The sequence below is a fragment of the Chelonoidis abingdonii genome, chromosome 8, assembly GCF_003597395.2.
Source record: "Chelonoidis abingdonii isolate Lonesome George chromosome 8, CheloAbing_2.0, whole genome shotgun sequence".
Lineage (NCBI taxonomy): Eukaryota > Metazoa > Chordata > Testudines > Testudinidae > Chelonoidis > Chelonoidis abingdonii.
In genome coordinates, this window is record NC_133776.1 from 95805791 (window position 1) to 95822114 (window position 16324).

General features: G+C 40.3%; 1 protein-coding gene across 2 annotated transcripts in view; it reads right to left on the reverse strand.

Moving 5' to 3' along the window:
* Window positions 1–8055: 8055 nt before the first annotated feature.
* Window positions 8056–16324, reverse strand: part of AFF2 (ALF transcription elongation factor 2) — a 401898-nt gene continuing 393629 nt past the window's right edge. For both annotated transcript variants that reach the window (XM_032779822.2, XM_032779821.2), the window contains exons 20-21: window positions 13397–13611; window positions 8056–10057 (exon numbers count right to left, since the gene is read on the reverse strand). In XM_032779822.2, the coding sequence (XP_032635713.1) occupies window positions 9936–10057; window positions 13397–13611 (337 nt within the window). In that variant the 3' untranslated portion in view covers window positions 8056–9935. The remainder of the gene's footprint in view (window positions 10058–13396; window positions 13612–16324) is intronic.

Consider the following 16324-nt stretch of genomic DNA (forward strand, 5'->3'; position numbering starts at 1 on the left):
GGTGGCCATTCTCTGCATTACACCATGTCTTGTGGACTACGCAGGCATACCACGTACTACTTAAAAATCTCCGGAGAGCTTTTTCAGCTCTTTTGAGCTGCTATTCTTGGCACTGAATCCTTGGGCTATTTTGAAATGAGGCTATAAAGCCTGGCATTTCCGGGTCTGGGTCAGGCCTAGTGAGCCCCTGGGATGAAACTCACCCCTGTGCAGAAGGCCAGTACATTTAAGTGTACCATTAAATTTGTGCTTAAGCCCTGTGCTGGTTGTCAGCAAATTTTGAAACTAATTTCTTTTCAGACTGGTTCCTTAGCCATTTAAGTTTGGGTTGGAGTAGAGAAAATCCTTTCCCACCATCTTGCGGATGGTCCCGGGAGGGTGTGCCACAATACCTATCTTGCCAGAAGCGCCAACAGCAAAATTTAGTTCCATAATATTGATTCACTTTAGTTCTGCATCACGACTCAAAAGAAATCTTTAAAAATTAAAAACAATGAAAACTCTCCTGCAAACTGTGCTTACGAGAACTTACACTTATTGTATCCTGGGAGAGGAATGAGAAAATAGCTTAATGCAGAATAATTTATAGCTATAAAATGGGTTACATTTTCATAAAAATTTTATTTTACTGTTTTTTTTAAATAATTCAATGCACTGGCAGTATAATTAACCCCTCTATGAGAGACACAAATGTACCAGTTCAACCAATATTATTTATATAGAGACATTGTGTTTAAAAACAACAAAAGTACATTTAAAATGTTTGTACATAAAGTATTACTGTTATTTAAGAAGGAACAAAATGTAAACAAAATGCATAATTGTGCAACACATTGGAAATACAAAGCAAAACAGGCAGGATACAATTTTATACATATAAAGCAAAAGAAATCAAATCTTTATAACTATACAACATTTCAGTAATTGCTTGACATTTTAACAGTTACCTTGGTCTGTACAAAACATCTTAACTTATACGTAAAACTTTACAAGAATAACATGCTTGTTGAGAACAAAGACACCTCGTGGGATTGCAGAGATTATGGATATGATATTTGCACACACACAGAAAAGGCTAGTTCAATAGTAAATCAAAAGTAAGAATGCAAGCTAAAGGGGTATTTAGTAAATTACGATCTAATTTCAATGGCTAATTGAGAAGAACATCAAGGTAGAAGTTAAATCTGACTTTGGTAGGAAGACCAAGAGGTCTTCATGATGTCATAATGGCCAGCAACCAGAACAGAGGGTATATAAATGTTCCTGATATTTTGGTTACTTCTACACATACAAAAAACCACCCAAAACAAACAAAAAACCCCCAACAAACACAAAAGACAAATTTGAGCGTTTTGCCACAATAGTCAGAGATGGAGGTGAAAAAAATCACACATTTTTCTAGACTAATCCCAACACTAGCTGGTAAAAAACAAGACACGAAGAAAGAACAAACATCCCTTTAGTCTGCCATTATTACTTTTCCCGTACTTTAGTCATCTTCTTCGGTTTTTCAGCAACCAGAAAACTTAATCTGAACAACGGGCGTGGGATTGCTATAGAGGAAGTCAAAACACAACCAAAAGATGGCTTGAAGTTAAAACAAAAATAACCAGATCTTTAAATCTATTTTCAAACTTTGCAATGATAATGTTCCTAGGTCTCATGAACATTGATTTTTTTTCTTAAAAGAGCATTTCAGATTCAGTCGAAGATATGCAATCCAGAGATGCCACAAAAATACATGAAGGAATAAAATATACAATAGTCTGTGGAATTACTGGGACTGTCAGTTTGGATAAAATGTACATCGAGTTTATGAGTGTCCTCGCATGACATATATGGCTAAAATTAAACTCCTGATTGCATCCAAGTAACTTATTTAGGGCCTAATTCTGCCATCCTAATGCTGAGCAGTAATTTAGTCTGCTTGTAGCTATCTCCACTGATTTAATTGGAACTAACTGTGGTTAAGGTGCTCAGTGCAAGTAAGAATTGCAGAATTGGGCCCTTAATATTTTCAATCATTTTTAAATATACAAAACTCATTTGGCTTAGAAAATACACTTCAACCCTCTGCAATGTCTTTGAGCAGGAGTAACAGATTCCATCTTTATACTGCGAGTATTTTTGAGACATTTGAATGTATTTGCCATTTTTCTATGGAAGCTAATGCCGATGCCAGTAAATATTTAAAGTGAGGGGTAATGAAATTGCATCTTGCATTTTAGTTCAAAACACAACCATTTGCAGGACTAGACTGCAGGCAGAAATTCACCTCCAATTCTTTTAGCAGTGATTATCTGATGCTCAAAATAGTTTAACAGCTTGTGTGTATATTTGCAAAGCTGCACTTAGTTCATATAGCACAGGCTGTAAAAGTATACAGGCCCGGTTCAGGCTGTGTAAATCAGCTCTGACATCAATGCAGCTACCTTGATGGAAGACATCTGGGGATGTGGCTGATGATTTTCAGAAACCTACAATTGTTGTTCACTTCCTATATAAAAATCAGCAGGGGAAGCGCAGAGTGAAAATTTTAACGACATCAGACAAAATGCAGTACGGCACTAGGTATTGAGTTATTCTCGGTTCTGATGATACTTCTTCCAGACTGTGTGGTCTAATGCAGCTTTACAAAGTACTCTAGATTTCATTGCTTTGCCAAGTCCATTTCCTTACAGACAAAACAGAATAGATTCATTAGCATGGTCAATAAACAAGAAGTGTGATGATAAAGCTTTGGGAGTTCACCTGCACAGAGATATGTTGGCCAAAAGTAAAAAAAGATTTGGGTTTATGGGCCAGATCCTCAGCCTGTGTATATTGGAACAGCTCCATTGAAGTCAACAGAGCTGCACCAAATTAGATCATGTGAGGATCTTGTATTCCGGTATTTCATGAACAATAGAAAGTATTTGCTGTTGCCAGCTATTCAGTTCATTTACAATTTTTAGACTAAATGCATCCTGCCAGTAGGTCAAATCCCTGCTGTTCTGCCTCACACTTGTATCCCACTGAAGTCACAGTTCTTTTACCTAAGTAGGGGCTGAGTACATTTATGGGCTGAGCACAGATCAAGTCTGCTTACAGATCCACCAGTGTAAATCCAGCGTAACCAAACTGAACTCAGTCAGATCCTAAGGTATAGTGAAAATTGATGGTAGCGTCGCTAAAGTAACTGATTTAACCTAGTTGAGGGTCTGGTACAATGAGCCCAATGTTGATCTCAATCACTCCATTATTAAGTGTAAAATAAGAACAGAATTTGGACCAATGAATTCCACTGAAGACATTTGAGTTGTTCTAGACGCCACTGGTGTTAGTCAGAGCACCATTTGGCCCCCAGTATGTAACGTGGGATTTAGCCCTACATTATTAGTAACATTTCCCTAAGTATTTTTTAGAATGAAACTCATTTATGAGTCTGATTCTCTGACTGATACGGCTCTAAATCAGGAGTAACTCCATTTAGGTCAATGAAGTTACTACACCAGTGCAAAACTGTTGCTATTGAGAATAGAATCAAGCCCAGTATGGGAAATAGAGGGAATTTGCATATAATGGAACTCAGATTACAGTGAAATAGAATTAAAGACCCAAACTGGTTCACAAACAAATCCTGCTCATCTTGCTCATTGGTTAATATCACTGAAATTAATGGGACCTAGCAGGAGTAAGGCAAGCAGGATCTGGCTCAGGCTGTGGGGCTGTAAAGCTCCAGTGTAGATGTTTGGATTCTGGGTGGAGTCTGGGTTCTGGGACCCCATGAGGCAGGAGGCTCAAGTACCCTCGTGATCTGCAGCTGCTGCACAGTCTGGGGGAGGGGTGAGGCTGGGGGTGGGACTTCTTCATCTACATATGCCAGAGGTACCCAGGCCACAGACTGCTACGTGGGCTGGTTTCTGGGTCCCTGGACTCAGTCCTTGGTGAAGTTCTGTGGGGAAAAAAATGACCTTGCTACAAGAAAGTGATTGTAATGACAGTGTTACTGCACTGTGTCACGGAACCGCACAGTAAGGCGGGTTCATTCGTCAGACCAGCTTGTGGTGCACAAGGCCTTCTCATGACATCATATCACAGCCAACATGTTTCATCACACGTAGCAATATTAATAAATCCCCTTTTCATAGATGTACAAACAGGTCAAATTCACAAAGTCACACTCATGAAGTCACCTTTTCTTCAGTAGGGTTCCAAGTTCATTAAACAGGGCTTCACATTTCTACCATGAGGAACATGTAACAGTGCTGCCATACATATTTCTATGTACCCTCTGATTCCAAGGACAATTTATCTCCATGGTATTTCTCATAAAGTATCTTCTGGCACAGTAAGGTTCTCATCTAACACCAGTTTTACTCCGTAACTCCTTTTGTTTGAAACAGCACTAATTTCTGCCAGTGTAAACCTACTGAGTCACATTGGTCTACATGCTGCATGAGCGCCAGGTCAGGCCCTTTGACTTCAATGGATTTAAACTGGCGTGAGATGAAAATCAGGCATGTTGCTGTCTGAAGGCCCCCCCTCCAAATAAATCAAAACACTTTGAAAAGTGCTAGCGGAAATAAAACTGTCGAGAGTAAAACTTGGAGACAGGCTGTGTAACAGACCCCCAAAACATGATCACAACTGAACTTTAACCAGGGGAAAACATTGGTTGCTCTGAGCACTTAGCCTATACATTATGAGACAAATAAAGAATGCCTGGATATGTTTTTGTGTCTTTGGGGCTTCTTCTCCTCAGTCAAGGACCAGGACCCCAATTGTACTAGACACTGTACAAAAACTGGACAAAACCAGATTTTCTGTTATGGAAGTGTAGGGACGGTCAAGAAATGGACCCCTTCCAGTACTAAGACGATTTAGCTTATTTATTTGCCTTTATAAAAATCACTTCTAGAGGGCACACATTTGATCATTAAATGCTACATAAAGTAAAATGTGCAAATGGTGCAAGGATGGGGGAGTGGCCCTTATTTTTAAACTTTCTTGCAATCTTTCCTGCTCCAAAATGCCCACCGAAATACAATAAAATCAGGCAGACTTTCTGGCAATTCAAAGGCCCTTTCATGTTCTGTAACAGCACCTCAGTGGGTGGGGCCTGTACAGCTAGATGATACACACACAATATGTTTAATATACAGTATTATATGTGTATTGAGACTTTTTTTGCCTTCCTCAGATGTGTCAGGCACTGGTCACTGCTGTAGGAAGGATACTGGATGGTCTGATGGTCTGAGTAGCATGGCAAATACGCCCTATGGTATGTTGATGGAATATGCATAAAAGACCTGATCCTGCATGATGAAAATCAATGGGAGCTATGCCACTGATTTCAGTGAGTGCAGGATCAAGCCCGTGCAGATGCCATTGCTTTCTACTGTACTTCAGTTTGCTTGGGACAAGAGAATGGTGTACATTATCTGACTGGGAGTAAGGGCCCTTTTCTACAGAGGGACACATTAATATCCCCACTGCCACATAAAAGTAATGCATCATCAAGGAAGCTCAGTGCTCACTTCCTTGTAACCAAACTTTTCTTACATCTCCAAACATTTATTAAAGGTCCTATTGTTGCAACTGGGCCTTTCAGCCTAAGTTTTCTTTCCCTGAAATAATAATTTGTTTAAAAAAATAGAATTAAATACCCACAAAAACAACATGACAAAAATATTTCCTTCAAAGTAGCTAAAAGTTGGTCAAAAAGTTTTTAGGGAAGAATAATTTAGAAGCATCCCAGAAATTAATTCTAGCTAAAGGTTCAGAGTTAGCCTCTTATGTACTAAACTAGGATGCCAATCACTTTGTTTCATAAGACCTTGAAAGACAAAAGATCTCCCCTATCTTTCCAATGAGGTCAACTATAAATAAAACAATCAGTATTTACACACTGAGGTTATTAAGTGATCAAGGGTCCAAAGGCCATGCACTAACAAGAAGAGGGCAAAATTCAACTAGGCCAAACATGCTGGGAAGGATGCCACCAAAGGCTAGCAACAAAACGACGAGTTCAACTGGAAAAAAATAAAAATCCAGATTTAATTTTTTTAATTTATTTAAATAAGCAAAGCTAAAGAAGTGTGAACAATGGACCAAATCCTGCAATTTGTATTCAGGTCCAAACTTTCCCTACTTGCAAAGGAAGTTTGCTTGAGTGAGAGGTGCCCTAGAAAAAGCTAGCCCTGTATTTCAGGCTAGGAACTGATGGAACCATAGGAGGCATATGGTAGCTCTCCTAAGCTTTCTGCTCAAGAACATCTACTATTATGGACCTCAGTTCCTTATTGAACATCATGCGGCTGGAGATACCTACTGTTCTCAGAGTAGGTACAAGGCCATACACACCATTTAAGACCAATGAAGCCCACAAGAAGGTGTGTAAGGACCTTGCTCAAGCACTTTGGACTTTGCTGCACTGTCATTTTGTGCTGCTGGATTCCTGATATTTTAGACGTTAGTCCTTAGCGTGTGTGTTCCCTTTACAACAGCACTACACATATCGATCTACACATTATTTAACAGGCTACCTCTTGCAATGTTATCATGAGTCTTGCAATATTTGGTGTCTTTCTGAAAACCCAGCTGCAGGTAACAGGAAATTGCACGAGCATCTCACTTCCATTTAAAAAAAAAAAAAAAAGGCTATTTCTAGTTTTCCTGGCTATGGAGGAACACTTGAAAAACCTGACTTGAGTGTTGCTTAGAGACTCAGTAATGATAAGACAAATAAAAGGAACACAAAAAATATGCTATGGAAAAAAACCTCATGATTTTAAGACAGCCTCATAATTTTGGGGGCCTCACTCATGATCTTTGAATGCTTGAGGTTGGCATTTCTGACAGGGTGACAGAGAAAAAGCCCAAACAGATACCTCCTCATACATCAAAATGCTTCCCCTTCAAAACAAGAAAACAATTTCATTCAATGAAATCTACTTGAAATTATAATTTCAAGAGCAAAATTACTCCAGGAAGATGCCATGTTGCCATTTGAAAGGCAATGAATATAGTGCCTATAAAAGTGCAATAATCCTTAATAACTAACCCAAAAGAAGCATCATGCTCAGGGATAGGAAGGTAATTCACTCTCCATATTTAATTTGTTTCTAAGCTGCTCTTGAAGCAAGACCGCTAAACAGCATGTTGGCTTGTGATCCTAGGTTTCACTGCTGGACTTATTATAATCGTATCATTGATTCAATACACATTTCAAACTAAGTCACAGGAGGCAAAATCAGGTGGGCTTATTCTCTAAGCTGTCTAGGTAAAGGAGATGTGAATGTATGTTAAATTTTGAGATAGGTGTCTGTTTACTACAAGCAACAGGGGAAAAATAATACCCTGACTTGGGGACGGTAGCTGACTCTCAGAACAGTCATGTCTCTGAAGATTGTATTTCAAGATGTATATATATATCCTTCGTAAATCCATGGCAGTCTAGGATTTCAGTCTATGTTAAAATAATAAGGGAGAACAATGTTCTTAATTAGGCGGAATAGATAGTCAATCCAATAGGAGAGGCATTACAAAGAGAATGGAAAACTTAGGTCACAACCAACCTATCAATACTTCAGTTCAGTTATCAGAAACACCTACGCTCATCTGTTAAAAAAGGTGCATGTTTGAAAAATCACCCTCTTTTTATATTTATGAAGGTTTCTTGTTATCCTGGTTTTATTCATTAGAGAAATGGGGCCAGAATCAGCATGATAAGTTCTTTTGGGGGAGGGATATCTCAGTGGTTTGAGCATTGGCCTGCTAAACCCAGGGCTGCGAGCTCAGTCCTTGAGGGGGCCACTTAGGGATCTGGGGCAAAATCAGCACTTGATCCTGCTACTGAAGGTAGAGGACTGGACTCAATGGCCTTTCAGGGTCCCTTCCAGTTCTATGAGATAGGTATATCTCCATATATTAAGCATATGTTAATGAACCCCTCAAAGAACAGATAAGGGCATGTTGTTTACTGTAGGAACAGGAATGTGAAAATAATCCAGGATGTGCATGTTCTGCCTTTTATAGACTACCCTATCAGCATGATTTATCTAATGACATACATCCCACCCTGGCTACATTTACAAGACCTTGCTGTGGATCAAAATATTATGATTTATAGAATTTTTAAAGGTTTTTATTAATAGGAGCTAATACACAATTGTTTAAAAAGAGATGTTTATCTTAAAATATGGATTGGGCACAATCCTTATTGGAAATGTGCAAGACCTGTTTTAAAAACCTAGCAGTCTGAACCGTTTAAATGCAAATTTGTCCTATTTATCTGGTCACAATCCAGTGAGTAGAATCTAATATCTTGCCCGATTAAAGGATATACAGGCTTATATATCAAAAGGCAATTACAATTAAATAATGTCTGGATGATACTTAATACATCTGTCATGTTATTTCAGTGAGATGTGACATAGAATGATATTTACATTGCCAGGAGGGTTTTTTTTTGTTTATATAGATGAAATTTACAGTTCGATAAGATGTGCCGGCATTACATCAAGAATGATATGAGGCCATTTAAAGTCTTGTGAATTACTGATATAAATTCATTTTGTTTTGTTTCATGCACCATTGCTTCCTGCAGGGCTGCCACAAGAGCAGCGCAGCTTAGAAAGAAAAAAAAAAAGAACGAGTGAATGAAACAGTCTCATTTATTCAAGATTGCTTTGAAATTTTCTCTGAATTGTCTCATGATTATGCATGCGTTAAAGGAATGGTCAAAATATGACAGCGTGGGTAAATAAAAATGGAATTTGGAAAATGGGTAATTTGGAGAATTGGGAGACTGAAGTATTCATGGACATTATGAAGCAAATATGTTGTTTTTGGGTAAATCTAGCGATTTCCTTTAATTTTTCATTGTTTTCAAAAAAGTAAGATAATAGTGTCTGCTTCTAAAGCTTTGAAATCAACAAAACAGGCGTAAATTAATGCCACAGGATGTTAGAAGTGCCTCAGAAGCAGTCAGTTAAATTACTAGTGAATCTCATCGAGAATCCATACTTTCACATACAATATCAATGTTTATAATGTAGCACTCCTGTTAAGATGTGCTGTCACTGAGTCGCTATGCAAGAGGAGATTGTTTTGCCAAGAAAAATCATGGAGGAATATTTGCTGGAGACCAAACAGTAGGACTGAAAGAAAATTCACCGATTGAGTACATGAATGGTAGCTAAGACTATAAAAGCTAACATTTTGAAATTGTCTGATCAGCTGCCTTGTTCTGCCCACTTAAACTGTTAAGCCAACATTAAAGAATATCAAAACCTCATTGTGTAGTGTGGCATCTTTCTTTAATCATTCCTCCCAATCTTATATCTTTTAACATCTTTGGTGATTTTACGCTACATACCTATAAGATGTTCAGAGTCCTTTTTTAGAGATCAGGCCTATATAAAGTAGGAAATCTTAGCGATAAACAGCTGCAGGTAACGATGCCAGAACTAAGCAGTGAACAGGTTGGCTTGGGTTCAAAGGACAATTCTGAGTGAATGGCTATAACTTCTACTAATTTATTTCAGAAGAGAATTTTCGTATATACCCTCATATATTTAAGACGTTTTGTACTATTTCTCAGGAATCCATATCTTCTCAAAGTGCTTTTTTTATTTTCACTTGAAGGCAGTGTCGACTTAAAACAATACTGCAGGGAATGTACCGTTCCATAAAGCACATAAGGATAGCAGGATCCAGGAGACGCAAGGCATACAAATTGTCAAAAATGATTAGATGGTACAACACATACTGCTCTGAGTCATAAGTTCCATTTATGGTGACTTCTACTTCCAATAGATAAGATATCAAAAAAGGCAATAAAAATGAAGTTACATGAATCAAGTTCCAGAAATGAGCGGAGTTCCACCAGTGATCGTCTGTGCGCTGGTAGAGGTAGACTGATGGGGATGTTATGAAGAGGGCAGCAGTCACTACAACAAATGCGCCTCAATGCGGAGCCAGTGAAGTCCTTGTCGAACGTAACGGACCAAACTGGTCATACTGGTGTGTTGTGTTAATGGTCCCATGACTGAGTCCAGGTCTACAAAGAACTCTGTAACACAGGAAATGGAGTCATTGTTTCAGGTAACTGTGCAGAAATACATTAATTGAAGATTATTTCAAGCTCAGTGGTTATGAAACAACTAGTGTGTTCTCAGAAGCTCAGGAGCCTGCAGACCTAGCATACATGAGTGATTCATGACAAGATATCTCGGGCCAATGGGGGCTGTGGGAAGTGGTGTGGACTGAGGGATTTGCTGGCCGCTGTTCCCGCAGCCCCCATTGGCCTGGAGTGGCGAACCATGGCCAGTGGGAGCCGCAATCGGCTGACCCTGCAGACGTGGCAGGTAAACAAACTGGCCCGGCCAGCCAGGGGCTTTCCCTGAACAAGTGGCGGACCAACTTTGAGAACCACTGTCCTACAGCATGTGTGACCCCCTTATGCTTAACAATCTAATTCTCAATTGCCCACTTCATTTGAAATGATTTCCCACAACATGTGTTAACTCCTTATGCTTAACAATGTGTCCCACCTTGTATTTCGTGCTTCCCCAGACTTAAACAGCTCTGTGAAGTTTGAAAGTTGTCCCTTCCACCAACAGAAGTTGGTGCAATAAAAGATATTACCTTATCTACCATGTCTGTCTCATATCCTGAGACCACCATGGCTACAACAACACTGCAAACAATCTGATCACCTGGTGAGATATGACTGTATCACAGAACAAAGCAGTATGGCTGGAGGTAAAAGGTAAAAAAAGCTTAGGGATATCACCAGGTATGTAAAGAAATGGCAACTAGCAGGTACTTTAATCTTCCTTCCTGTGTTTTTTCCCACCAAGTGATCTTCACGATTGTATGTTCAAATAAATAATAATTTCTTTAAATGTCAAAACTTTTTTTAAAGTCTAATTTCAGATTCCCATCAGATTTCCCACACTGAAAAGGGGAAGATGTAGTCCATTTAGGGAGCCTGTTCCACAGAGGAGAATGGAAATATGAGACACCTGAACTACAACTCCCATGAAGCACAGTTGGGGCACTTCCAGCTGGAAATATTTCAAATTTTGACTGTTCACCAAAAATTTGACATTTTCTGCAGGGAAAACAAAACTAACCAACCAACTATGTTTTGATCAGCTCTAACAATGACTTTTGTACAAAACTTTGAGATCTACAAATGAAAAGCACTAATAACTATTATTATTGAAGCTAGTTTTCATGAAACTTATTTCTCATGTTGAAATATTTTTATTTGCCCATCAAAGACATTTAATATAATAATAATAATTGGAGATATACCAATCTCCTAGAACTGGAAGGGACCTTGAAAGGTCACTGAGTCCAGTCCCCCTGCCTTCACTAGCAGGACCAATTTTTGTCCCAGATCCCTAAGTGGCCCCCTCAAGGATTGAACTCAAAACCCTAGCAGGCCAATGCTCAAACCACTGAGCTATCCCTTCCCCCAGTATATTGTCATGCAATATATTGAAAACCTGTAGATTTCAATGAAGTGACTATAGTAGAAAAACTTATATTAGCATGTATCTTTTAGTTCTACCCAAATTTCAAATTATAGTATAACAGTGTTCAAATATGCATTTTTAAGCTAATATTTAACTAGAAAATGTGTCTCTCTGCCCAAAATGCAAAAGAGGACACAATATGAAGTGCTGTAAACTTCATTTTTCCCTTCAATGGCTTCTAATACCAAAATGAAATTAAACAGCAACACAAGCTTTGTGTCCACTGCAGACTATGAAAAAAGGAAAGAAAAGGAAAGAAATTTAAGACTAGGGGCTCAATCCTCTAAATCTTGCTCATGTGAGAAACCTTTACTGATGCAACTAGTCCCACTAAAGTCAATGGATCTACTCATGTGAATAGGGATTACTCTCATAAGGCATTTGTAAGACCAGGCTCATTTGAACATAAATCAAAATGAGAACAAAGAAGAGAGTGGGGCATAAAGATGCAGAATGAGATTCAGCGGCTTCTTCCCCATCTAGCTCCAGGACTGATAACAACATTTGCTGGGTACATTTTCTGTCTGCTGGCTGAATGCCCGAGCTATTTTGATTCAATATCCAGCAGAACATTTAACAACTCCACAACACACAGAGCTAATTATACGATTATTGTCATCTCATTCTCCTATCTGAACACCCTTCTGCATTGCCACTGATAAAATTCTGCAGCACATTTAAAAAGGAATTACTTCAGCATCTTTTGAAAATGGATGCAGCTACAGAAAAAAATCCCAAATGATTGCACTGCTAGCAAATTTACTAATGTATATTAACACCGGAAATGGTGGGGAGGTCTTGACATGTACGTTAATATTGTCCCTGGTTCTAGTTATCATGCCAAGGTAGAACACTACAAGCGCCGACCCTGCTCCCACTAACGTCAGTGGAAATTTGCCATTGACTTTAATGGGAGCAACATCGAGCTGCAGGCACCTATATAAGATTTTATTCTGATCTAATGAGATGAGAAAATCACGAGCAGAACATTGTCCAGTTAGGCCTTGTTCCTGCATTATTGAAGTCCAGGGGAACTTTGCCATTTATTTCAACCTGAATGATGGTCTATGGCAGGGATTGGCAACCTCTGGCCTGCGGCCTGTGAGGGTAAGCCCCCTGTGGGCCGGGCCAGTTTGTTTACCTGCTGCATCAGCTGGTTTGGCCAATTGCAGCTCCCACTGGCTGTGGTTCACCGCTCCAGGCCAATGGGGGCTGCGGGAAGCGGCACGGGCTGAGGGATGTAGTGGCCGTCTATGGTTTGTCCCTAGTGAGCCAAATTTAGCCTTTAGTTACACCCCACCTCCTACTTCATTGAAGTCATTGTAAACCAGCCATGAACTGCCTGCCAGCACTGCTCTGTGCCAACCATGGTAAAGACTTATGCTTGATCTGAATAAATTAACTGAATCACGGACGGATCTTGGGAAAGTCAAGGTCATGGTTTCCAGAGAACGTGTCATAATCAGGCTCACAGGTGGACAAAGAGAACATCTAATGTTCACTTATTATCCTTGCTTACATTTGAGTAATCTTTACTGGATGACGACCGCAATACGAAAAGAGCCTCAGTACTCTGTGATAGGCTGAAATGGGGAACATATTCACCAACTCAGAAGCAGGCACCACTTTGTTCAGTTATTTGCCAGCTGCTTTTATAACCCACTGTTCAGTGTGTGTTACACGGCCTCCTGTTGTGCTTGATACACAGATGATATGAGTTGGCTACTATCCCCAGCAAGGGGACCTGGTCCGTTTGCTCAAACTGCAGAGGTTTATACTCTGAGTTCCGGAGGCCCAATGATAACTAAAATAATAACTGCATTTCAGCTACCAAAATAGCAAAAGGAAGAAACTGAACAAGCCACCTTTGTTCTCCTTAGTCAGTTTGTCAGCCATGTCCCAGTGCTCATAGCTCCGCAAGACGTTGTTGGTGATATTTACATGGCTGGCAGCCATATGGTGGATGCGCTGGGGGATGGTGATGGTTCCTGCTGATGAGGACCCAGTAGTGCCTGTACTGCTCCCTACAGAACTGACTGGAGATGGACTGAGAGACATGGGGGATGGAGTCTCTGTGCTCCTGGAAAAAAGAAAGGAGAATTATTCTAGCACCCATATCACTTCATTTTAGGGTGACCAGATAGCAAGTGTGAAAAATCAGGATGGGGTGGGAGGTATTAGGCATCTATATAAGACAAAGCTCCAAACATCAGGACTGTCCCTATAAAATCGGGACATCTGGTCACCCTGCTTCATGTCTCTCCCCAGCAGACTTGGAACCTTAACATCAAATCTAGACCCAGTCCAGAGTTGATGGTCAGTGCTGATCTCCTGCTTTACAAGAGAGGAGAGATTTATAAACTGGGACTGATTGAAATTAAAAAAGGGCTTTAATTCCCCCCACAAATGCACCTGTTATTTAAAAAAAAACAAACCTCTGACAAATATAGCAATCTTTCAGAGAAAGAAGTATCTCATAACTGTAATGATTTTTCTACCTGCTGCCAGAAGCTGCTATTGGCAGTTAGAAAACACTCAATGTGTAATATTGGCTTATTATTATCAAAGAATTTTGTGGAAACCACAATGACAGTTTGCTACAAATACAGTCACCACAATAAGCAAAGTGCAATTCTTAAAAGCACCCTGCAGAGCAGTATTAGGCGCTTAGGGTACTGTACAATTATGAATATCTCTATAGGGTTCTTTAAGGCTTGCTATGAAGATTTGTTTCTAATTGCCAGCCGTTCGTCTGCACACTGTTTTATAAAGAGCAGCGTTTTAAGTTACCTACTTAATGCAGCACTAATGTTCTCATATAGATTTTCTTTTAATTCTAACACCAGCAATTAGGAATCACCTGCTGGCTGCAGACAGCATGGAGGTCATCCACTGCAATCTCACATATTTAGGACTTTACGGCACTGAATGCTCACGCACAGCTATTCTCCTTGAAAATTGGTCTTTCTGAACAAAAATAAGGGTTCTAAATTTTATTCCCCCCCCCCCCAATTTGGAACCAAACAAATGTATTGGATTGTCATAAAAACACTTTAAATACAGGCTGAATTGCTTCTGGGCCCCTCAGTATGGAAGAAAGGGGCCAAATGTTGCCGAGGGGGATTACATGCCCCTTTCCCTGTCAGGCAGCTATCACTGCTCCAGCTGTGGAGCAGCTGAAAGACCGCACTGCTTCTGTTCCACTTGGGGTGACCAGACGTCCCGATAAAAACTGGACTGTCCCGATTGTGAGGAGTTTGCCCTGCGCCCCGACCAGAGTACGGTTCGGATGCCATTTGTCCCTATATTTTGTTTCTTGGTCTTCGGCAGAAATGCAGCAGAGAGTCCTTCAGTCATGGGTGGTCTTCAGCAGTATTTCAGCGGCGCATGCTTCTGTCTTTGACGGCAAGGTTTATTACCCCCCGCTGAAATACCGCCGAAGACTGTCCACAGCTGAAGGGGTCTCCACCAAATTGCCGCCAAACTCCCAGACGGATGAGTGTAAAAAAACAAACAAAACACCCCCCTGCAGCGGTCCCGATATTTTCCCCTTAACATCTGGTCACCCTAGTTCCACCTGAGCCATCACCCACAATATTCTATGGAAAGCCTCCTATTGACTTTTATAGGTGCTGGATCAGGCCTACTTATGCATGGGGGAGAGAATATGTGAAGAACACCCCACATCTTGCACATACTGGCTGCTGCCAGGTAGCTCCTGGACTAGAGGAACAATTTGCCCCAACAGAAGACTTGAGCACTGATGTGATCTATACTGCACCTACACCTTTCCTATCCTAAAGGGAAGAAAACATCCTCCTACCGGAGTATCATCGGTAACGGCTCCCCTGTCTGAGCTCCATAGCTCTTCTATAGCAAGAGACCCACACGGCATCAGCAGTTAGCAGCTATTTGCACAGCCAAAGGGTTATATTGAAGGGTATCCTGCAGCATAAATGTTTTACTTCTGAGTCTCCAAACATACTCCGAAGAGCATCTTTAATGTATAGAAGAGCTGAACTACACTTGATTAGGTCTGGGAGCAGTTAGCAATCATACAGTATCCAAAGGGACCAAGAGTATTTCGCTAAAGCCACTTAAAACAAGCTGACGCACTTCAGCCAAATAAAGTGCCTTGTTCATTGGATCTAGCCTGTTGCGCAGGGGAAGGTGCAGTGCCATTATTACCGTGGCAAGTCTATTAGATCTCTCTATCCTCATGCTTATTGCAGCTGAGCTGAGGAAAATTTCTGTAATGAAATGAGGGAAAATTTGCTTCATTGCCAGCCTGGAACTCGGGCCAGCTTTGCAGAGGTTCACAACTCTTTCAGCAAAAGTGGCCTGAATGTCCAGGGAGCAAAGCTGAGGTTTTCATAGCTTTGAATCCTGAAATGTGCTTCACTGACTGAACAAATCAAAGCTCAGATGAGCTCCAAACTCATCCAAACTGAAAGTAAAAGAAAAGCGTGCAAAGCCTCCTTTGGACCAAAACTGTGAGCTGTACCGCTTAGGTATTATACACATTTGAGTATAAACTGGTCACAGATAAATTTAGGTTGGAAATTATAAGGAGGATTCTAACCATCAGAGGAGTAAGGTTCTGGAACAACCTCCAAATAGGAGAATGGGATTATATGCAGGGGACTGGACTAATGACCCAGGAGATACTTTCCAGTCTATGTTCCTCTTCTTGGCTGACATCAGCTGATATGTGTGATTTCTCCTGCCACGGTAACGCCATGCCCCAGAACCATCGTTTTTGCAGTAACACGTGAACTCTATCACACTACTTT